The sequence below is a fragment of the Nansenia antarctica genome (assembly GCF_963989245.1).
Source record: "Nansenia antarctica genome assembly, chromosome: 1".
NCBI lineage: Eukaryota > Metazoa > Chordata > Actinopteri > Argentiniformes > Microstomatidae > Nansenia > Nansenia antarctica.
The window spans coordinates 10074549-10100116 of NC_137674.1; the positions used below are offsets into that span (position 1 = coordinate 10074549).

The window sequence follows — 25568 nt, forward strand, 5'->3', positions numbered from 1 at the left end:
GGATGAAATTAGGTGAAGAGCTTATAAATACACAAAAAGTATGTGGCTGCGTCAAACAGGGTTGGAGATCAAACAAATATGATATGAATGGTTGTGGGTTTGTGTCAATATTAATACCATAGGTCAACAAGATGTAGGCTAAACATGTACACATTGAAGACACATCTACAGTACGTCACCCTTTGGGTAGTTCACACCTCCAATACAACATAAACAACCTGAGCACTAAAAATGGCCTAGTTTGAAATTCCAGCCAAGAAGCAATGACCCAGAGAAACGCCCAAATGTGCAAGCCCTATCAATAGTCAAGTGTTGGAATAAAGTCAGTAGGTGAACTTTGTACAATGGCATGTCAGGCAAGTAAAGGAGTGTTGCATGATAACGTGTAGCACTCGTTAAAAACAAGGGTTAGGCCTACAGTATCAAATATCAAATAAATAATTACAATCAATTACAAAGACACTGTATTAAGGTGTATGTGCACATGACTGTCTTCATGTCACAGCGTAGAGGTTTGGGCAAAGCACATTGTAAGGAAATATGGCTAATATGTACAGTACAGGCCAAAAGTTTGGACACACCTTCTCATTCAATGTGTTTCCTTTATTTTCATGACTATTTGGTACATTGTAGATTCTCACTGAAGGCATCAAAACTATGAATGAACACATAGGAATTATGTATTTAACAATAAAGTGTGAAATAACTCTAAATATGTCTTATATTTTAGATTCCTCAAAGTAGCCACCCTTTGCTTTTTTGTTGTTAATAAAATATATAATAATAATATTAAATATAATATGTGTTAATAATATAATGGTATTATATATCTATATTTAATATTATTATTATATATTTTATTAACAACAATTTTATTTTATTTTATTAACAACAAAAAAGCAAAGGGTGGCTACTTTGAGGAATCTAAAATATAAGACATATTTAGAGTTATTTCACACTTTTTTGTTAAGTACATCATTCCACATGTGTTCATTCATAGTTTTGATGCCTTCAGTGAGAATCTACAATGTAAATAGTCATGAAAATAAAGGAAACATTGAATGAGAAGGTGTGCCTGTACTGTATCTGCAGGCATTAGGATAAGAAAGGGGCCAGCTAGTCAGTCATGAGAGCTCTCTGCTACAGGCATTGACTGACAAAGCCATGGCCAACAACTTGATCGCCTCATACTGACTACTGACTACTATTGACCTTGCTCCCTATCATTGTTAACCACTGCCTAACTCTAGGGTAGCCACACCTTTGGGGTCTCTTGTATATATAACGTGTGCCTTTCAGACATGTAATTGTATTTGAGCTGTCTTTCATGCCTGGTATACTTGGTGTACCGTACACTACTCTTTTGCTGCAAGACTTTCTTATTTCACAAGGGTGAATTTCCTTCAACCTGAATCGTATGGAGGATTCCTTAAAACCCAAGAAAGAAGCCATGCATTTGACTTTTGTGACCGTAAACGAATAACTTTAGGAAATTTGAAGGAGAAATGGCGGCAAATGTTTTAACAAGGAAGGGAGCCAGGGAGGTTGTTTATATATATAGGCTATATATACATATATATATATATATATAAATATATAAGCCGATTACCAGAGTAGCATTGCGCTTAATCTATATGCAATCTCTCCTGAATGACTGTGGCTGTGTAGCTCTCCTGTGACGTCACCCAACTGGGTCTTGTTTTGGCGTGTTTTTTTCTCTCCTGTCACAATGCTGGGTTACTGGGCCAGATTAAAAAGACAGACAGAAATCTCTCCAGCTCTGATACTTGCTGCCTGCATGTTGGCCCCAGCTACAGGACCTCACAGACCAGCACTAGGCCTATTGTATAAGATGTGTGCCAGCTTGCTTAGCGTAGTCATTTGATAACTACAGTACCACACAATGCTGATAAGATATTAATGCTGTTCACCCCCCTATTACATCTTGCCTTAGAATGCGGTGTTGAAATCCCTCGCTAACCTGTTTTTGAACAGTGTTATGGTTCCCAGTGCCGTTCCTCCTCGGGAGGCAGACAGGTCCTAACTCATTGGGTTATGTAAGACAGATATGGCACACATGCCTAAGGCGGAGGCAGAGGCCGTACCACGGGGAGAGAGCTGTGATGCCTGTGATCCATCAACCCTAAGAACTCTGAACACTGTGCGTGACAGCAATCTGGAGGAAACCCCCATAGGGGAAAAGGACAGAATCATCTCATCATGTCTGAGAGATTATCTATCCCATAATATGAAGGGTAATACTGAGGTGCTACAGGTCTAGTACTGACGGTGATAGCTTTGTCTGAGGTTGGGGAACTACCACCAGATCACTATGGTAACTAACAGATCAACACAGGTTTAATGACTAAATGGAGCGCAATAAGTGTAACATTAGTCCAAGGTTTTAATCTAGAACTTCCACTACGAACGAGAAAAATCCAAGGTTGACCCGTTCCGCTAAATACCCATCTACATTAAGCATATGTGGGTATGGTATGTTAAGTTTATCCATAATTTACAGCATTATGGCATGTCAAAACAGATCTCCATTTAGTAGTCAACTAGTTGTTGCTGTGACACACTGTGCAGTAGCAGTTATCTTAAGGGAGAGAGCTGGCATTCTGCTGCAACTGAAAGTCAGGGAAAATGGCACACTGGAGGAAATTACACAGGAAATTAACAAGGTCCCAGGGTATAAGAGGGACAGGAAAGAGGCAAAACACTCTGATACAAGAGCGCTGCATGTTTATCTGCCAATGAATGATACGTCCCTTTGCACCATTCCTCGTCGTCCTGAATAATACAATTTGAATCCTTGTAAAGTTTACAAATAAACACAACTAGAAAAGTAGTTCCACAAAAATCTTTATGGGCTTGCAAAGTCTTAGTTTGGTAATGGAAAAAGTTTAAAGACGGTTTGGATTATACATGGGGGAGGGTAGTAAGAAAGATATAGTCTTCTTATGGTAGCAGATAAAGTTAAAGATGGATTGGATGGATAGATAGATAGATGGATAGATGGATAGACAGACCGACAATCAGATAGACAGATAGATAGGATGAGCCTGAGGTTTAGGTTCAGTGGAGTGGGTAAATAATTGGTCGGTTTAGGAGTTGAGAGCATCGTTTCACAGTCTGCACTGATACAGTATGTCTCGTATCACTGTGATATCCTACATTAGTATTTGGAGATCACTGCAAGCTGAACAAATCAACACATTTCTACCAGTACATCACCTGCCCAACTGGATTTATGCTATGGGTCTATAAGGCGTCTCCTAGGCCTCCCCTTGGCTTATTTGACTACAGCACTATCCACCTTTCCCCCATTTAAAGACCCGTTCTGAAGAGGGAGAAGGTACAGACAAAAGAGGTCACGGTTGATGATTGTGTTGATTGGAAACATTTCTCTGACACGTTGAAAGTGCTCCATTCAATGACGGTGTATGCTAGTGAAGTTGTCCTATAAAACGATAGCTGTCCCCCTTCCCCAAGAAGCATTTCTGTAATCTAGCTATTTAACACAGCTATGAGCTAGGTCTCATACTCTGTATAGTAAACAGTAAACAGTAGCCATTTTGGCAGTTTATCAAAATTCGTCTTACATCAGTGATAGTGCATACTAAATGCAGCGGTCGGGAACCTATGGCTCGCGAGCCATATATGGCTCTTCCGGTGACGGCATATGGCTCCCAGACAATTGGGTTGAAAAGTAAAAAAAAAAAAAAATTCAGTTTGGAACTGATTTTAAAATACTTGTGATATTGCGTAATAATACTGTGTCATTTTAAAGTAAACAGAAATTAGTTTTGAAGTTAAATTTCACGGGACTCTTCACGGGACCCATGACCCGTGACCCGTGGGTCGGGTCGGGAACCAATGTCTCGCGAGAGTGTCAGAGGTCGTTGTAAAGGTGAATAAATAAAAAACAATTTGATCAGATATTGAACTAGCTTATACGCTTCAACCCTTGTAACGAGAAAGATGGCAAAAAGAAAAAAAGACGATGATTACCGTGCATTCCAGGCTGCGTGGACAGAGGAATTTGCATTTGTGGAGATCGCAGGATCTGCGGTATGTCTAATATGCAATGATAAAATTGCATCGATGAAACGGTCAAATATAAAGCGGCACTTCGATACGCATCATGCTTCATTTGCATCGAAATATCCAGCGGGGGACAGCAGGAAAAAGGCATGCGAGGAGCTACAACGGAGAGTGCAGACGAGTCAACAGCAACTGCGTGGGTGGACCAAGCAAGGTGACGGGAATTCCACTAGCTTTGCGGGTGCTTTGGCAATAGTCAGGAATGGAAAACCATTCACAGATGGCGAGTATGCCAAAACATTCATGCTTGATGTGGCCAATGAACTGTTTCATGACTTCCCAAATAAAGACAAGATAATCAAACGAATAAAAGACATGCCTCTGTCAGCAAGAACTGTTCACGATCGTAGCATCATGATGGCAAATCAAGTTGAGGAAACACTAATTAAGGACATAAACGCCGGGACATACTTTTCTCTCGCGTTAGATGAGTCAACAGATGTTAGCCATCTATCTCAGTTCAGTATATTTGCCAGGTATGCTGCAGGTGACACACTGCGTGAGGAAAGCTTGGCTGTTTTGCCAATGAAAGGGACAACCAGAGGAGAGGATTTATTCACGTCTTTCATGGAGTTTGCTAAAGAAAAAAAACTGCCGATGGATAAACTTATTTCTGTCTGTACTGATGGTGCACCCTGTATGTTGGGGAAGAACAAAGGATTTGTAGCGCTTCTCGGTGAACATGAAAAGAGAGCCATCCGAAGTTTTCATTGCATCCTGCACCAGGAGGCGCTTTGCTCTCAGACGTGTGGCCAGGAGTTTGATTGATTGATTGAAAACTTTATTAGAAGATTTGCAGAAGTAGGTACATGAAAGTACATATTACATACAAGGTCAACTAACAGGATAAAAACCCAAGAAAGCCACTGGCTTATTTCAATTGGGGTCCTTGATTCTCAATTCATCGTTACATGTAAGACAGACAAAAAAAAAAACTAGTACTATCTACAAGATAATACAGACAAATAACTATTACTATCTACAAGATAAACATACATCCATCATGGGAAGAACAATACAACAAAACATAAGGTATGTACAGCGGGTAGGACAGGTGGGGACATACACCACCGGTGGGGGCGGGGGACAAAACACAAAGTATGTACAGTGGGTAGTTCGGGTCTTTTAATCAGATTTTTGATTTAGAGGGTCCAGTTACGGATTGCAGCCTCCTGTAAATGTTTTTTGAGAGTGGTTTTGAAGGTGGGCAGTGTTTTGCACTCCTTTAAGATTATAGGAAGGGCGTTCCACATTTTTACTGCATAGTTTGCAAACAAGTTTAACCCCTTGTTTGTGGTGCAACGCGGTTGAACGTGGTTCGTGGAGCTTCCTCTGGTGTTGTATGTGTGGACGTTGTTCACTTTTTGGAAGTATGTTGACAGGTACTTGGGTGTCTTTGTGGTGTAGCGTATCTTGAAGACCAGGCCCAGTGCAAGCTGCTGCACTCTGTCAACTACTCGTAGCCAATCAAGGCTCAAAAAATGAGCAGCGGTTAGATGTGTCCTAGGGTTGAGGCCTAGCAGAAGCCTAACCAGTTTATTTTGGGCTGTCTGGAGTCTTGTTTTATGGGCCTTTGTGGTTCTATAGTACCATGATGTTACGGCATAGTCGAAGTGACATTGAATGAGAGCTCCTGATAGGGTCCTCAGTGTGTTTTTACTGACAAGTGAGGATATCCTGTACAAGAATCTAGTTCTATGGTTCACTTTTTTGATTACTTTTGCTGCCATTTTATCTCCGGAAAGATTTGCCTCTAAGATGGAGCCCAGGTATGTAATATCCTCTTTTCTTGTGATATTAATGTTACCCACTTTTATTTAAAAATGTTCAGCCTTTCTGAGTTTAGATGGGGATCCGTATAGGATGGTTTCAGTTTTACCTAGGTGTATTGATAGTTTATTGTCAGCTAGCCAGATGCAGATTCTACTCAGTTCAGTGCTTAGCGCTTTTTCCACCTGCAATATATCCCTGTCAGAGACCAGCAGAGCCGAGTCATCCGCGAACAGGAACAAATTGCAATCACATGCTGATGACATGTCATTCACATATATTAGGAACAGTAAAGGTCCCAATATGCTTCCTTGTGGAACGCCGCAGGTCACTGGGAGGGGGGGGGACAGTGTTCCGTTCACACTAACCACCTGTTCCCTCCCCTCTAAGTAGGATTGCATCCAGCTCACCGATGTTCTATCGAACCCAATTGCTTTCAGTTTATCTAACAATATGTGGTGATCTACTGTGTCGAAGGCCTTCTGGAGGTCCAGCATGACCATGCCGCAGTACTTGCCCGAGTCCACCTCATGGTTGATGTGGTCGTTCAAATAGAGAAGGCATGTGTCAGTGGAATGGGATGTTCTGAATCCTGATTGAAATTCATACATCAGATTTTTTTCGGTAAGGTACCTATCAACCTGTTCATAAACTATTTTTTCCATAAGTTTCGAGATGGAATTAAGAATAGAAACAGGTTGGTAGTTGTCTGGGTCTAATTTGCTTCCTTTTTTATACAGTGGGGTTACCCTTGCTATTTTAAAGTCAAGGGGGACGTGTCCCTGTTTGATGGAGAGGTTTATTATGTGGGTGATGATTGGGGTAATGGAGGCAGCTGAGTCTTTTAGAAATCTGGCTGGAATATTGTCATGGCCCGTGGCCTTTTCTGAGTGTAGAGCGCCCAGCTTTTTAAACACCTCATCGTTTGACACCATGGAGAGTTTAAAATCATCTTTGCGTACACCCAGTTTATTGTAGAACGCACGGATGTGCTCTACACCATAACGCCCTGAGTGGGGTGGTAGATTGTTAACTAATTTAGTGGCTATTGTTGTAAAGAAAGTGTTTAAGCACTTAGCCACATCCAGCTTGTCTGTAAGGAGAGAATCTCCAGATTTTATGCTGATGTTTGTAGACCTGGTTTTGAGTTTTTGACTGCAACCTAGTTGGCTATTAAGTAGCTTCCAAAGGTCACGTGGTTTGTTTAAGTTTTCTTCGATTTTGTTATCGAGGTATTCTTTCTTAGCAGATTTGGTCATGGTAATTACCTGATTGCATAGTTTGTTGCATTGTTTTTTAATTTTCTCAAAGTGGGTTTTGTGATCTTCGTTTAAGTGTTTCACTAATTTTGATTTGCATTTTTGAACTTCAGAGCATTTTAGGTCTCTGACTTTCATAGCATTTAGAATGTCCGAATTCATCCATGGTTCCGATCGGGCTTTAACCCTGGTGGTTCTCATGGGGGCTATACTGTCAATAATATTTAGGAATTTGGTTTTGAAACCTAGCCATGCCTCTTCAACCTGTGTGCATTTTAGTTCATCTAACCAGTCTTGATTCTCCAGTTTATGGTTTAAGGCCTCACTAGAATAGGATTTAAGGGATCTAGTGGTTACAGTTTTATGACCGCCAGCCTTGGGTTTATGTTTTTTACGAGTGCAAAAGATCATGTAATGATCACTTAGCCCACATACAATAACCCCACTCTTGGAGATTTTGGACTCATCCGATGTTAGAATGAGATCTATGGTGGTTTGAGTAGAAATACACACCCTAGTGGGTTTGGTAATTTGTTGACGGAGACCGTGTAATTCAGAAAACCTAGTGAAGGATTTGAAAACGGATGCTTCATTTCTGAGCATGTCCGTGTTCAAATCCCCAATAAGAATCTTTTCCACACAGTCAACGTCATCCAAGCACCCCTCAAGAATATCATAGAAATCATTCTGATCGGGAGGTCTGTAGATAGTACCAACCAGCACCGGTTTTGCTTTGTTAAAGATAATTTCAACCCAAACAGATTCTAATTTGTCACGATTCAGGTCATACCGGGTGTTAAAGATAATATCGTTGTGAATGTACATGCAGACACCACCCCAATACCTGTTCCTGTCGTTTCTGATGACTGTGTAGTTAACTATTTCAATCTCTGGGTCTTTGATTGATTCATCAAACTTGGTCTCAGAGAAGCTCAAAATGTGAACCTTGCTGTCATGGAACATTTCTCTGATTTGGTCCAGTTTAGGCACAAGACTGGTCACATTAAGGTGAACAATATGCAGGCCCTTACTGCTGTGTCCAAATAGAGAGTTCATGTCCTTGACTTGGAAATAGTCACAATTCAGGTCATCGTCAAGTTGAGGATTGGGGGATGGGGGGGGTCGCCCATTGTTCAACGTCTTCGGTAGAGAGTCTCCGGGTGGAGAAGGGGGGGGGGGGGGGGGGGGGGTCGTCGTCGGGTGGGGGAGGGAGGGGGGGGGGGGGGGGTCGTCGCCGGGTGGGGGAGGCCTCTGTGTTCACTAGATAGCTGGTGGAAGTTAGGTGGGGGGGTAATGTTGATAGCATAGCTACCCTTTGTTTTGTTAGCCTCGTCTGAATCCAGGAAGTCCGCTGCTGGTACCGGTTTGACCGGTTTGACGACAATGGCGTCAATGGCGTCGCTAGTAACATTTGCCTGGGAAAGGCATAGCTGCTCTCTGGCCAAACGTGTAGCCTGCCTGGTTGAGACTGGTCCGGGATTCAGCTGAATGTCTCCCGAGAGAAGTAGATAGAGACAGATCATGGTCCTTCGGTCCATTCTACCTGCCGGGGGCTTGTTTTTCCGCATCAGATCAGCAGTCAGCGTTGTGTGAATAGCTGCCGTTCCGAAGTTTATATACTTCTTTGCGGCGTGGAGATAAAAGTCGCTATGGGTCTCATTTTTTCCAATAAAGTTTGTCTCCTTCTCCATAAGATGTAAGTTCTGTGGTGATTTAATGTATAAATCCGTAATCCACAGAAGGAACAGGAGAAAGTGTGGAATAATCCTCGCTGTTGCATTGTTGTCGGAGCAGCAGCAGGAGGAGCGTTGAGAGATGCGACCGCTCATGTCTGTGATCACCGTGAGTATCCCTGAGGAGCTAGGAGTATCCCTGAGGAGCTAGGAGTATCCCTGAGGAGCTAGGTGAGGTGATGTCGCTGATCATTCGAGTGGTCAACTTCATTGTTGCCCGAGCTTTAAATGATCGCCAGTTTAAAGCTCTGTTAGAAGAAGTTGGGAATCATTATCCCAGTCTGCTTTTACACAGCAACGTGCGTTGGTTGTCAAGGGGAAAGGTGCTCAGCCGTTTTGCAGCTTGCCTGAGTGAAATCCGGACTTTTCTTCAAATGAAAGGCGTCAAGCATCCTGAGCTAGACAACACTGACTGGCTCCTGCAGTTTCACTATCTCGTGGACATAACAGGCCATCTGAACCAGCTCAATGTGAAAATGCAAGGTATTGGAAATACAATCTCATCCCTTCAACAAGCAGTGTTTGCATTTGAAAGCAAGCTGGAAGTCTTTCTCAGGGACATTGAAACAGGTCGTCTTCTGCACTTTGTAACACTGCAACAATTTAGAGATGCATGCTTAGCAAGTGACTCCACTCAACATCTGGATCTCCAGCAGCTAGCTGGCTTTACGTCCAATCTCCTGCAGTCATTCAAAGCACGTTTTGGAGAATTTCGTGCGCGCACTGGTCTTTTCAAGTTCATCACTCATCCACATGAGTGTGCAGTGGACAAAATCGACCTGACATGCATCCCTGGGGTCTCTATGGGAGACTTTGAGCTGGAAGTTGCTGACCTGAAGGCATCAGACATGTGGATGAGTAAGTTCAAGACACTTAATGGAGAGTTGGAAAGTCTTGCGCGACAGCGAGCAGAGCTGGCGAGGGAACACAAGTGGACAGAAATGAAAAAACTTCAACCTGAAGACCAGCTGATTCTGAAAACTTGGAACGAGCTTCCTGTGACATACCACACAATGCAGCGTGTTAGTATTGCCGTATTGACCATGTTTGGCTCTACATATGTATGTGAGCAGTCATTCTCGCATATGAGGAACATTAAGACCAACCTACGCTCACGTTTAACTGATGGAAGCCTCAACGCCTGCATGAAGCTCAACCTCACCACGTATGAACCAGACTACATTGGACATCAGCAAAACCATGCAGCACGAGAAATCGCATTAAAAGTAAGACATATTTAATTTTCTATGTTAAAAATACTATATGGCTCTCAATGAAATACATTTAGAAATATTTGGCTTTTATGGCTCTCCCAGTCAAAAAGGTTCCCGACCCCTGATCTAAGTGATGTACATTAAATACATTTACATTATGATTGTTGCGTACGTGTTATTGTGTATGTACGTGCATTGTGAATTCCACAATCCCCCCCCCCCCGATCACGCTGTCACTATCTTAAAAATGTTGAGCACACTCACTGGCGATCAAGATGGCTGGCATTTTGCGTCTTACAAACTTCACAAGGCTATCATTTGGAGAGTGGCGACAGCTTTTAAGTGATGAGAGACCAACGTACGTTGTGTACCAATGACACCCCCTGTCGTAAGACTCTCATGGGTTGAGAGTGGGGTAGGTCTGATAGCCTAGCCCTAGCGAGTGCATTGTTGTGGAATCATTCTAAAAATGTGTTCTGCAGGTCTCCTGTTATTTTAGTTCCATGGCAGTTGCAGTAATAATGGAGCTCTCAGAATGTTGGTCTAAATCAACATTCCACCATGTTAAAAGATAGAAAGAGTAATATTTTCATATGTAGTACAGGACTTTTAAACAGAATGGCTGGATTGCATTAGCAAAATCTGTTTATTCATGTCAAACATGTGCAAAAGGTACCGCTAAAACACATAATGCGGAACATCATAATGCTTTCATTTTTGCTTTTAACAACAATGTTGTTGGCAATCAAAGAAAGATATCATTACCATGTATACAGTTTAATTCACAGCGTGACACAGTGCCACTACCCTGTAGTATTTTGTGTTCTGTTGATCAGTGACAAAAAACATATTAGGCCTAAATCTATTTTAAAGTCAAGTGATAACAACAAAATGTGGAAAAAGTCCAGGGGGGTGAATACTTACTAAAGGCACTGTAGATAGATAGAGCTTGGGGTAGTTCGGTAGAGAGTTGGTTGGTGTAACTATTAAGTATATTAACATACATGAATTTGGGGTTCCTGGATGAGATCTTCACTTAAGTCATTCGTGTTTAGGTTATGGAGAGGTGGAAGGGAATTACGGCGTCGTGCTATTTATGTTATATTTATCGAAACCCAGAAGTACGACTATACATTATTTGAAATTCATTGGAAAATGATGAAAAAAAACTGCTAAATAACAGCATCCGCACAAACACTGTGCAAAAAAACTTAGTTTATAGCGAGCGACTCTTCAGTTGCAGCAAACTCTGATCGATGGTATTTTCACTTTTAAAATTTAAAATGGGAGTGGGGGCTGGGGGGAGTGAAGCCGTTATCATGAATCAATTAATAAGATAGAAAAAGTTGGTTAGGTACTTACTTTCCAATGTTTTCGGGAAGGGCTTGCAATGAAATGTCATTGATGGAAAGGCATGTTAAACTCCGTAGCTCTGGAAAACTCTCAGGCAATCTGCAAAGACAAGACAGGTACAGTAGTCAAATAAGATTTGACATTTTCAACTGAACAGTAGTAAGTGAATGATTGCAGATACCTGAGTCTAATATATTGAAATGGAAAGTTAGAACAAAAGTAAATTATGTCAGAACATGACTAAGTAGGCTACCCATACAGTATAAACCTTAAAATAGTTCTTCAATTTCCATCTCAGAGTAGGTTCTCTTTTTTAGAATGGACAGTGTGCTCTCATTAAAGAAACTGTCTTGATTATATCAATCAGCGACTATTTCTCCATGTTGAAATTGCATTGCTGCAAACGTTATCCACTTGCAGCCTAATATCAGGCAGTATAATGGACACCTGACTGAGTTGTGACAACAAAAGAACGATGCAAGTGGCTCATATTTCTCTTGATTAAAAGAATTTAAAAGACTTGAAAGAAATTGTGTTTTCTGTTGTTTACTAAATATCAATGGTATTAGACAGGATTAAGGATATTACCTTGTTAATGGGTTTCCACTGAAGTCTGCTACTTGGAGAGCTTTACAGTATGAAATGCTCTCAGGAATTTCCATAATGTCTGTATGAGGGAGGAAGAAAATAACATTGTATTATGTAACCCCTAAATCCATGTTGTAACACTATACTCTAGTAACAACAAATGATTAGCATGTTCTTACATGGTACACGGGAAATTGCATAGTTGAACAGTTGTTATTACACAAGTGGAAACAAGCAACATCTATCTTAAGTCCATCTTACTACAGTATAGGCTACTTTTCCCATGAAGCTTGTGATCCAGAAATGATCAGATACAAGACAAAAAAAAATATCCATAAAGGAGTGAACATCGTATTTAGAACCATTTAAAGCACCACAAAATGATCATGTCACTTGCCAAACATAGACATAGACTACTTCTATAATCAACATAATTAGCATTCTGGATTCGGTGCTGTTGGGGAAACTCTATGATGGCAGCTCTGAGTTTCTTTGAGGAATGTTAACCCCTTCCTGCTCAGCCTTTGTGGGAGGAACCCCACCACAGTGGCTTCAATAGGGCAATTTGTTGGGTGTGTACAGTAGTCAAGGGTTGGATGGATATTGCTGACCATGTCTACTTCTGTTGCTTGTCATCTAGCAGGCTACACTTTCTCTTTACTCAGATTATTGTGTTGTTTCTTTAAATTAAAACAATTTAAAAAAACGTTCAAAATAGCGGGTTCTAAGTAGCAGGTTTTTCAAGATAAATTTCGTTCCTAGAATAGCGTCTAAGGAGAGTTGTTTGGATACAGGTCTGAATCAATGTCATGTTGTTTGCTGTTTCAGGACAATGGTTATCTCTTCTTACCGTTTCTGGAGACATCAAGTTCTACCAGCTGCATGAAGTTGGCTATCTCTGGTGGAAGTCTCTGGATCTCATTGTCACTAAGGCCCAGTTTACGTAGCTTGATAAGCTGGAAAAATGGCTGAAAGACATGATAAAACATTATTAGAGAAGCAATATAGTTTATTATGGACCTACTGAGGAAGCATTCAATGAGAACAATAAATGAGATAGTACAGCATGGGTTTTATGTGAACTTGTTTGTTCCAAGAAAAACATTAACATCTATCGCATTAAAATAATAATGGTTTTGAGTATGTCACTTCATGTTAAAATCTGACAAACTGATAGATCATACTTAAACAGTAAGACATGCACAGTCAACTAACTGAAGTTTCAACTAGCGAAAGCAATTAAGAATGGTCAGTGGCCTGGCAAATATTGTTCAGATCGTGAATGACCTACTTGTTAGTTGGCTCATCCTTACACTTGTCGGCACTGTGAGTCGACTGTTCGACAAAGGGCAATTTGACCCCCTCAGCGAGCAGTTTCACAGATAAGAAAATTAACCCCCAAAATGACCTATATCTCAATAACAAGCAGTGTTTTCAAGAACACAATGCTGTACTCAAGAACACCTGACACTTCATGACGGAATGCTCTGAGGTTCTGACCAATAGGACGTGTGCTCAGATTCCAACGTTGCTGTTATGGCACTAGGCACAGTCTAAACCTGAATTGCTGAAATTGAATCTGCAACATGAATACTCTCTTCTCTTGCATCTTCGAATGGGGCTCTAAACCATGCTGGTATAGGCCTGATAGGCTACATTTTACTGTTAATAATAGAATACAAATCAGAAAACCTCTGATGTGGTAGGCCTATTTCAAGAGCATCAAGTAGCCTCATTTCATTGCAAACACGTACGCCTACAATCAGTGATGGTGAACACGGGTCCAATTTGCAATTTTAAGAGGACACGGTCTCTGTGACCTGTACTATATGCTATGTGTTTTAATAACACTTAAATGAAAATAAAGCACTATGTAAAATCTGTCAATTGTGAGATGGTTTAGAAAAGTGTGTTGTTAGGCTATATCACTTCACGACTGAAACAGAACAAGTGCTAGGCTATTAATTATGACTCATTTGAACTCAAAACAAGGTGCCCAGAGTCAGCTTAAAACAGCCCAACTAGGCTAATGGAGGAGGCTAACTTCCTTTATGCTATAGTCAGTCTTGTAGGCCGATGCTGATCTTGGAGATTACATTTCGGACCAATTATCATGCAGTAGTAGATAAACATCACTGACAGATGTCGTTCCAAGGACCAATAGTGTCTTTCCTGGGACGTTTCCCCCGAGCAACACGTGGGTAAGACTAGAGCGGGAGGGTACAGTAGGAGAGAGTAATTTAAGCCATTCACTTGTTATGATCAAATGTCCACTCAAAATGTCTCTGCACACTTTAATGATATAAAAACAATAGTGCTGTCAATCGATGAAAAATGTTTATCAAGTTAATCACAATAATTAATAATAATTCAGAAATTAATCAGTTTAACCATGATTAATCACAAGTTCACAATACTAGTATTTACTAGGGATGCCCTGATACCATAGGACAGCTGGCTGTGTCTCAGAAGTTGAACACTGTCTGTCTTTTGAACCTAGCTCAGGACTAGCTATCTAGCTCTATACTCCCATCAACTATTCACCAACTACTACCGTTAGCTCACCGCCTCCGTTCAGAGTTTGAAAATAAACACTCTTTAGAGGCGTCGCCGATATGTCTCGTGTCGAAAGGTGTCTCGCCTCACCTTACAACGCACATCTTTTTAGCCCAGCAGTTTGTGATTAATTCAAAATGTGAATTTTCCTGTTTCACTCTGCTGTGTTATTATCGAGCAAAACAACAAGCTTCAGCCTAAGGAAAAAGGTGTTCCTGCGACAGATACAAAACACACCCGACGAAGAATACTGCAGAAAGTGAAGCTGGTGTGGATGAAACCTGCTCTGGTTTTGGTCATGTTCATCTGAAATTCTTTATTGGGAATAACCCCTTGAGATGAACCCTCTCGTTCTCAAGGGGGTCCGCAAAGACAAAATACAGAATTATTCTGTTTGTCCGTAACTGAACAGGTTGTGGTTTCAACAGTCCGTTTGATAAGACACAGAGAAAGGAGCAGGAAGCAGAAAGAGGCATCTAATCAGATGCAGGTTTATTCTAATGTATCAAAAAGGTCAAATCAGTTGGTCCAAAAAGAAATAGGGCACTGACGGTAGTAAACCGGTTCTTCCGCTTCCACTGTTATTACCACACCCCTAACCCATCCTCCACACCTGCCACACAGAGACTGAAACTGACATGTATACATTAACCATTCTCACTCTTATGTCAATATTTGAAGTCTTATTGGGTTAAGTCCATCAACTCTCTGGGGTAGCCTAATGGCTCCTGCAAACTACATCTGTCTTGGTACCAGTTTCATTAAAAAGGTAGCAAGGACGATGTTTAAATATAGAAACAGGCTAAAACAAGACATCTAGACACAAGAGAGTTACACTCACGTGGCCTGCTCCCAGTCACAGCATGTCCCAGTAGTTTGGTCTATTTGAGCTTCTTCATCATAACTGATATAAAAGCCAGCAAATGCCATTCCTTTCACAATGCAAAATAACGATCATAACAAATGAGAGAAACATGTCTACCTTGTCGAGACCATAACATGGGCCTTAAAGGTCAACATCACTTTACAAAACAGAAACACCAATATCTACAAAAAAACATAATCCCTAGAGCCTCACTCAAAGGTCCTCTAAACTGTTCAAGCCTGCTTAAGACTGATCGAGGTCAGAGACGCTCAGGGACAACTTGTTCAAACAGCTGAAATTCATTAACTTAACCTGACAAACTACTGACCAACTCAGACATTCACGCTTCTGAAGAAGGGGCCTGGAGACAAAGCAAAATGTCTAGTGTAATGGGGAATGTCAAACATTCCAAGCCATATGACATGGTCACCGGGTTCTCCAGAGAAGTCTCTGTTGGCATTCTAAAAATGTGTGAGTGTGTGTGTGTGTGTGTGTGGTGGGGGGGGGGGGGGGGGTTGTCTGTATGAGGACAGTAATCCAACTACAATACTTTATTGCCTGTATTGCTATGTTGACATGGCCTTCGTGGTCATAAGATGCAAACAGGAACAGGGAACAAGGAACAGGGAACAAGTTTCTGTTGAGGAAGTCTGGCTTTTGCATTAACCCAAGTTGGCACATCTGTAAATACTTAACAGAATACAATGCCAATAAACTTCAGGTGTGATGCAGGGCTTGACAAAACAAAATAACCATATGTTGTGCCATAGCACCATGTTGATTTCACATTGTACTAGACTTTGAAAATGGGTCTAAGATTGTGTCCTAGCAAATCATTGAGATTTGAGGATCAGACTAAACACTTTTAAGAAAGATCGATAGACCATTCTATGAGGGCATTATTATACAAATAATAAGGGGAAAGTAAAGCAACAAAGCATTAGGCTGTGTCCCAATGCTTCAGAATCTATTGACTGCTACTACCAATAGGCTAGACTGAGGGATTTTAGGTGTGACCCACTTATTCCTCAGCCTAGCCATTATTCTCATCACTAGCCATTAGGGATGTCATTATCTGTACAAATATGTGACAATTTAAATCGGTGACATGAAAAAATAATCATGATATTTGCTTCGGACAATGCAAGGAATATGGATGTTGCAGTGAGAGAGGCCGGGCTAGAAACACATACTATCACCATATTATAGTGTTTTGTCCACATTATAACATTATAGTGTTTCGGCCACCTAAGCGGTTGAGTGAACCCCGCCAGGGGCGGAGCTAACTTTTGTTTCAGGACGTGTTCAAAAGCAAGGACTGTGTGATCATCTAATTACCACGTTCATCCGTTCGAACCGGAAGGGCAAGGCTGCTAGATTCTCCTCCCCCTAAGGAACACAGGGATGTGTCTGCTAAATTATTGTCCTCTTCCTAAGCAACACGTTTTTTATTGTAGCCCCCCGGGAAGTTATGGTTTCATCATGGAATTCCAAAATGAAAGTAACCGGGATGAATGACGGGGGTGCGTGTCGGTCTGCATGGTCGCATTTCACAAGTTGATTATCATTATTAGAAAATAAAAGTAATATTGCAATACTTATAAATTGACAGCGCTGTAAATATTGTTATTCTTGCACAATACGTTGCACCTGCTTAATCTGACTTAGGCTACTGTTGGTGAGCTTACTAAAACATATGTTGATGAGAATATCATAAACAAGGGGACATGTCAATCATAATTTTAATGTTGGCAGTGCAAAATTAAAAGGTCATATGCACCCTGCTTACAAAGGTGAAAGAGATAATACAGACAACAGAAACACTAAATACACAGTGCACTTAGACAGAGGTCTGTGGCAGCCTTAATTTTTGACCCCCCAAAAAGTTTTGGGCGCTTTTGGCTGGCCCCCCCAATTGAACTGTTATCCCCCCCCTGTGTGTCACCCCTGAAAATGAACTGGCTACGCCCCTGTACACCGCGTCAGGTTGAAGGATTGCTGGGTCAGGTGAGGCCGGTTGCAGCCTTCTGCCACCGAGGCTCCACAGCAACCGCTGTGTTCGTAATTTATCCTAGAATGCTTTTTGTGAAGTCTTGTAGCTAATAGCGTTGTGCAATTTAAAACGTGCAGAGCTACATTTTTCGACTGTTATTGCTGTAGCTCGCTGCACTCGTCTTGCAATGCTGTTGTCAAAGTTTGCATTGTTGGTGGTGTGTTGGTAAGTTATTGTAAGTGTTATCTCTCTAGCTACATTGACATTGGGAATGCTGGTGAAGAAGTGATTCATCATCAAAATGCAAACTAAGGGGAAATGTGTTTAAACATGCAAATAGATCATTTCTATGACCTGTTTTCAGGAACTACATATCAGCAGCAATACTTAAATACTGAAAATATGATTTGAGCCTAGCTGAACACATCCCATATGTCAACAAAACAAACAATACAGTATAATAACTACTTATTTTGTTGGTTATGAAATATGATTTATATGATTTCTTTAAGAAAATACAGTATTTTGTAGTTTGTGTCTGAGAAATAAATAATTTTTTTGTCATAATTTGTCTGCAATTCCATTTTGTTTAAAAAACAAAAAGTGAGAAAATCATATTGTGAATCGTATCGAATCGTGAGTTGAGTGCATTGTTACATCCCTACTAATCATTGTAGGCTAAGTTTTGCAAGTTGGACAAGAATAAGGAAAAAATCTATATTGCTTGTCTTCATAGCCTACGTTTCAGTATGAAACATTCCAGTTCGGTTAAATAAGAGGGATGCAAACAAAGTTGTATTTATGAGTTTCATTTATTTGACAAGGACAAAGCCATTGCCCAATAATCCACATCTCAGAAAAATAACTCAGAAAAATCAACACTAAATTATCACTCCTTTCTCTAACTTTTCCTAAGCTCTGAACTCATTATCTAGGAACAACAGGCATGATATAATCTTTGTAATGCAGTGTCATCTAAACATACAGTAGGCCTACATGATGAAAACACTGTTACTAGGCTATGTACTACAGTATGTCTATGGGCCTATCCAAGGGCTTGTTTGAGCTAGGTCTACATCACCTTGGAAGCAAATGTGATGCAGCGGCAATACAACGAATGAGCACAGTACAGTGATTTAGAGGATTTGTTCTGTTTGACTTGTCTTGGGTTCACTCAGCTAGCCTGGATGGTATTAGTTACATGCCAAGGAGCACCATTAACAATAGTTGTGATCCTTCTTACATCATAGAATGCAAGAAGGGATCTATACTTTTCTCTTCTATTTGACACTCTACGAAGACATTTAATGCAAGTGGAGGAAATGATTCCAGATTTAGATTAAAGGCTATCAACATTCAGAACTCATAACTTATTTACTCATGTGATTGGCTAAGTAGCCTAATAACAGATTAATTCAAGTAATATTTTTGCACAAAGTAACCCCAATTCTAGTGTAGTAAATACATAACAACATGCTACAATGTTGTTAATAGAAAAAACAGGGTTACTATACAGGGGGATATTCCAGAAAACTGGATCAATGAGTAAGCAAGCGTATTTTACTCAAATCCCGGATCAACTCTGACTTTCTGTTTCAAAAAGAGCTGTCGGGGACCAGCCAGATCAGAAACTATATGATAACGAATTTTCCAGAATGAACCTGCCCTCTTGCAGGTTAATACATTCCCCCATGTTGTTGCCTACTCGGGGTGGCCAATACCGAACCTGTTTATTGTGAATTGGTCAGATCTGAGGGCTACTGATCCTGTCTTTGAGCCGCCCCAGACAACATTTGCAATGCTCTTGTAATGCGCAAAGACAAGTTTTGAGAATGGTAATAAGCACTAGCCAATGAGACTTGTCTGTCTCGTCTTGTGACAAACAAAGTCACATTTCGTTTTTTTGTTTTCGCCAGACAGTGTGGTATCAGCAACCCTCACAATCAAGTGAAGAATATTGTCGTGTGTGACACACCGCCTGTGTGTGTGTGACACACTGCCTGTGCCACATTGTTTAGTGTGAGCCCCAATGTTGGCAACACAAAAACGACAGGTGACACAGTGGTTCAGCAATGCTAGGATTTTGGAAGTCGTGTCATGACCGATAATAGGAATGTTTTCTTGACACGTGTACCTGAGTCAGGAAAATCCCTAGGCTATATGCTGCAATGTGTAGACTGTGGTAGGATATACATCATTGTGGTATTTGAGAGAATCTATTGATTGCACATATTGAGTTGATAGTTGTGTCATGTGGTGGTTATTCAAAAGAGAATTCATAGGATGTTCTATGAATTATTTTATAAATAATGGCAGCCATGTTGCCATGGCTATGTTTCAAAGCCGTACAGTCAGAATTTGACTACATTGTCCAACTTGAGAATGCACAGATGCACTGGCCCTGCCTGTTCTCAGCTAATTTCTAGTTGGTTTAGCTATTAAACTCAAACAGTCATTGGCTCTGACTTGGCTCTTCTCTGAAGCTTACTGCATTACTTCAATGTATCGGTGCTCATCTCTCGTGCCTTCAGTATTCACTATGCCAAATGAAAGCTAAGGGTCTATATTTTGGGGAAATTAAGTTAATGAATAATTAAGTGATTATGAAATGAAATGCATTTCTCAATTTTCTTCCATCATAAGAATGGATAGTGTCTATAGAAAGTCATCATACCCCTTCACTTTTTCCACATTCTGTTGTGTTATAGACTCAATTTAAAATTGATTAAATAGACAAATGTTGTCATCATTCCACACACAACACCCCATAATGACAAAGTGAAAACAGGTTTTTAGAGATTTCTGCAAATGTATTCAAATTGAAACACAGAAATAGGCCTACCTCATGTGCAATTAGCTAAAAAGCTAAAATGTCATCAACAAATCATTCAATAAGTTGAATTGAGTCCATCTTAATGCAAGGATAATAGTTTATGTAATTTTGGAATGAATATCTGTGTTCTTATAGGGTCTCTGATTTGCATAGGAATCACTTACACACTGTGTTAGGATGTCACTACCAACTCAGCAAATTGTATAATTGTCTCTTGATCCTGACAAACTCCTCAGTCCCTGCCAGTGACAAATATAGGCTACCCATAACTTGATGCAGCTACCACTAATCTTCACACGAGATGGTGCAGAAACTGCATTGGATGTGCTAGATTTGCACTAAAGTAAATGCTTTAGTAAAACCAAATAAACACATATCCAGCCACTTTCTGTGGTGCTGTATCACTTGGATTCATTGTTGCAAACACAATTATGGCTATGCGATAGATTATTTTTCCATTAAGGGATTCTTTTTGGCCACTTGGTTACAGACCAATTTTGTAGAGTGACCGAGATTATGTTATCCCGTCGACTGTGCATTTTCCTCTCCTCCACCATTCAACTTTGTAGAGTTTTGTAAGTGTCCCCAGGGCTCAGGGTCGCTTTCCTGAGCAGTTTCGTTCCTCTCCATTTGCTCAGTTTGTAATGACAGCCTGATCCACACAGTGTGTAACTGATTCCTATGCAAATCAGAGACCCAATAAAAACCAAGATACGGTATTGATTCCAAAATTACATGAACTATTATCCTTGCATTAAGATTGACTCAATTCAACTTATTGAGTAATTAGTTGATGATTTTTCGAAAAGAAAACAGAAATTGAACTTTTTCACTTTGTCATTATGGGGTATTGTGTGTGGATTGACGAAATGTTTTTATTTAATCAATTTTAAATTGAGTCTATAACACAACAAAATGTGGAAACAGTGAAGGGGTATGATGACTTTCTGTATGTCAAGTTGTATTTGGATGGGAAAAAGCCAGCCCGCACACAGGCGTATTCTCCTCAATCTAGCAGGATCAGAAGCTATTGAATGAAAGCTAATTCGTATACTCACTCTCTCTGTTAACTGTTTTTGAAGTGTTAAAGTTTTGCAAAGTTCTATTGACAAGGTATAACTGTGTAATTGAATAATCTCAACTACTTTTTGGTGACCTAAAACAGACGGTTGTATTCAGGTCATGAAAAATTCGTTGAGATGACGTCCTGGAAAAAACGCCATGAAAATCCAGCTCAGTGGCCTTGCGGTTGGAGTGTCCGCCCTGAGATTGGGAGGTTGTGAGTTCGATCCCCGGTCGAGTCATACCAAAGACTATAAAAATGGTACCTGCCTCCCTGCTTAGCACTCAGCATTAAGGGTCGGATTGGGGGTAAGACCATGCGACATACCAGTGTCATGTCCAGGGGGTGTACTTGTCATCAAGCCGCCTCACACTAGGCTCCTGCCCTATGGGGCATTAGGCTCGAGAACCATCGGTTCTCAAGGCTATACTTACTTTTACTTGCTATTAAATTACTTTCCAAGAGAAATGTGGCAAACTTGACGCAGTCCCCGTCAATGGGGACAACCACCCCACGAATCATCGACACAAACTGTGTCTTGGCGGGGGGTCATTTCTATTTTGATACATGGCAAAGTCTCTGACCATCACTACATAGGAATGCATAGGGCATGATGCTTATCCGGCTAGTTTTGTTGGTCACCCGATACAGAAATCACTGAGTAGGGCTTCTGCGGTCAGGTTTTGGAAATGACATGAAAATATGCATTATGTTTATGCTTAGGAAACTGAGTGGCAACATTGACAAGCCTGCTGTGTCGTGCATTACAGCAGCGTAGACTAACGTCAAAACAGTCCAAGTTAAAACATTCCTGTGCGACGTGCGTGGCCTGGTTCCCACGACTGAACGCACTGTATCTGCAGGTGTACCCCTCTCTCTCTCTCTCCCTCTCTCTCTCTCTGTCTCTCTCTCTGTCTCTCTCTCTCTCTCTCCCTCCCCCTCTCTCTCCCTCTCTCTCCCTCTCTCTCTCTCCCTCTCTCTCCCCCCCCTCTCTCTCCCTCTCTCTCTCTCTCTCCCTCTCTCCCCCTCTCCCTCTCTCTCTCCCCCTCTCTCTCCCCCTCTTCCTCTCTCTCTCTCCCTCTCCCTCTCTCTCTCCCTCTCTCTCTCTCCCCCATCCCTCTCTCTCCCTCTCTCCCCCTCTCTCTCTCTCTCTCCCCCATCCCTCTCTCTCTCCCCCATCCCTCTCTCTCTCCCCCATCCCTCCCTCTCTCTCCCCCATCCCTCTCTCTCTCCCCCATCCCTCCCTCTCTCTCCCATCCCTCCCTCTCTCTCCCATCCCTCCCTCTCTCTCCCATCCCTCCCTCTCTCTATCTCTCTGTGTATCTCCCCCCTCTCCTACCAAGTGTGAGGTACTACCTGCACCAACGCAACATGCTCGAAGATACTAGTTTTCACTTCAACATCAACAACAACAAAGTAAATCGTGTGTTATTGATTGCATTGCAGTGTTTACATGTAGTGTTTTTGCTTGCTTGCACGTCACCACGGTAAACCTAATCAGTGAACTGACTTCTCGTGTACAGACAGGTTTATGTTACCTAACTAACCAATGCTGCTTAGTTACCTTGGGCAGGTCCCGGAGCTGGTTGGCGTCCAGTAACAGCTCCTCCAGACTCCGGCCGTAGCGGTAGATCTCGTCGGGGACGTACAGCAGAGAACAGTGGCGCTTATCGATCATCTCCACGTGACGGTTGCACCGCCACAGGGGGATACAGTGAAACATTACGGAGTAAACGGAGTAATGGCAAAAATCCGCTCTTGAAAAAATTCCCCAAAAATATCCTTAATTAATTAAAAAGTCGTGGAATAAAAACAAAAGGGTAGAACCGAATACCTGTCCGAATATCCTGTCTTATATAAGTTGTTAAAGCAAAGGCTTTTCCTTTCTGTTGTTGTTCGAATAAAAACAAAAGCAAAGCGATCGTCGCTTATCTATCTCCCACTTTGGATACTTTGGAGCGCTGGCACCTGATTTGTGTTTGTTGAGTTGGACCCTCAAACCACACGTCGTCGCTGGAATGTATGTTGGTAGTTCGCGAAATCTGCTCTCGAAAACGGCTCACATCTCTGTTTTCGATGTGTTTATTTCGTGTGTTTTCCTTTCCTGCTCTCAGAGTTAATTTCCTCCCCAGTTCCAGTTTCTGACCCGGAACATTCACTCCCTCATTCCGATCTGACGTCACCATTCCTGACTGCTCCTCCCTTTTGTTTCACTCCCCCCCCCTCCCTTTGGAAAAGCAGAAGCCAGGAAGCATCGCCTCATAGTGTGGTGCTGTCAGTGACCTTTTAGCCTCTGAAGCTGTCAAAATGTAGGCCAATATACAATAATATACAACAAGTATAGGTTCTTATGGAGGACCAAGTCTGTCAAAATTAACAATAAATATATAGATACATAAATGAATGTATGAACAAATAAATGAATGAATACACACAGTATAACGAAATACATTTCTATATTTATTTTTTCTTTTACGCATTCATTCTTTGTTTTCCACTTTCATTCTTTGTTTTCCACATTCATTTATTTGTTCATACATGTGTCTATATATTTATTGTTAATTTTGACAGACTTGGTCCTCCATAGGTTCTATGATGAAATACACCAAATCCGTTAAACGTCAGTATAAACTGGAAATTCATTACCAACTTAGGAGTTTACCAATTAGATTTTTTTTTTATTAGATGAGCAAGATATTATAGTCTAGGTATATTTATGTACTCCCACACCCACAAAGCCTGTACTGTTACAGAAGAATAGTGAGTGTCAAAAGGTATTCCACAAAACTCAAATGTCCTGGCTGCAACAATTACAAACACATCGTACATTGTCTAGCTATGAAAAGTTATGAAGGCTGCAGGGAAGATGCATTCATTAGATACAAAACTAGTGAACTAACACACCATGTAGTAAACTATTTATTTTTCAACCAGTGACAAGCTATACAAATATGAATTTAAAAAACATTTAAAGTCCTACACGAGTAGGGTTAGGGTAATTCTGTCTCAATTAAAGTTAACGCTTACAATTATGACCAAGATCAATATTGTCATTGGCGAACCTCCAATGAGTGATCAATGATCAAATGTTACTTTAAGACATTTAGGTAAATACAAAACACTAAACAGAATGTTACAAAAATGATTTAGGGTATAACTAAATACATTATAATGCGTTAAGCCACTATAAGAGTTTCCTCTTTTGCTCCATGCAGTAGTGGCCACTGGATTCATTGACATCACATTTGCATGTGCATGTCATTTTCTTACTGTCCAGTAGAGGGAGCTGAAACCTACTAAATGAATGACAGGACCTCATACAGCCTATGGACAGGACACTCCCACATGTCCAGAAATGTGAATGAAAGACCAACAACAATAATGTGGTTTGCAACATATTTAATAGTGTAATTCCCTCAGTGACAATTTAAACAAACAAAAATAGATATTTTTGGGACAAATATCTTACACCATTTAACCAGCAACATTGGCAAACAAGTGTATCATGGTAAATGAACTTACTTTACTACGAATGGAATGTATAAACCAGTGCCATATTATACATGTAATTCATCTGAACTGCTTACGTCTAAAGTGCTTCTTGAAGAGCTTCAAGGACTTTACCATCAGTGTAATTCCCTCACTGACAATTTAAACAAACAAACAAAAATAGATCTCTTTTAGAAGAAATATCTTACACATCATTTAACCAGCAACATAGACAAACAAACGTATAAATGGAATGTATAAACAAGTGCCATATTATAAATTGTACATCTATGGCTCTGGAATGAACCATAATTCTCCACAATTTAAGGCATTTTTCTGAACGGCTTATGTCTGAACTGCTTCTGGAAGACCTTCAAGGACTTTGCCATCATAGGTGCCATTCCTCAAGAGAAACAACAAAAGTTATTGGAGCAGATTTCATTTTCCATTATTAAATGATCATTTTAATTATCATTAATTTCTATGTGAGAACAGAAAAATACATGGATGAGAGTCATAAAGGTCATTTAATAAACTGATTGAGAGAGTCCATGGGATTCTTTCTTGAAAATGTTCTGTTAAACTAGCAGTTTAACAAGGCAGATTTAATCTAGCAGACCAACACCATGCAGTTTGTCCCAACTCCTCCACTTAAGGGAGCCTGCCTATAACACCTGCTAGGTTAAATTTAATTCTGCAATATATTAAGCACGCACACACACACACACACACACACACACACACA

The 25568-nt window shown here is 40.8% G+C and overlaps 1 protein-coding gene across 1 annotated transcript in view; it reads right to left on the reverse strand.

Annotated features, from left to right (window-relative positions):
• LOC308161301 (leucine-rich repeat-containing protein 1-like) overlaps positions 1–23411 on the reverse strand; it is a 33149-nt gene extending 9738 nt beyond the window's left edge. Inside the window, exons 1-4 of the mRNA XM_080535299.1 lie at positions 22899–23411; positions 12875–12992; positions 12025–12103; positions 11446–11535 (exon numbers count right to left, since the gene is read on the reverse strand). Coding sequence (XP_080391425.1) covers positions 11446–11535; positions 12025–12103; positions 12875–12992; positions 22899–23057 — 446 coding nt within the window. The 5' untranslated portion in view covers positions 23058–23411. The remainder of the gene's footprint in view (positions 1–11445; positions 11536–12024; positions 12104–12874; positions 12993–22898) is intronic.
• Between the last annotated feature and the right edge of the window lie 2157 nt (positions 23412–25568).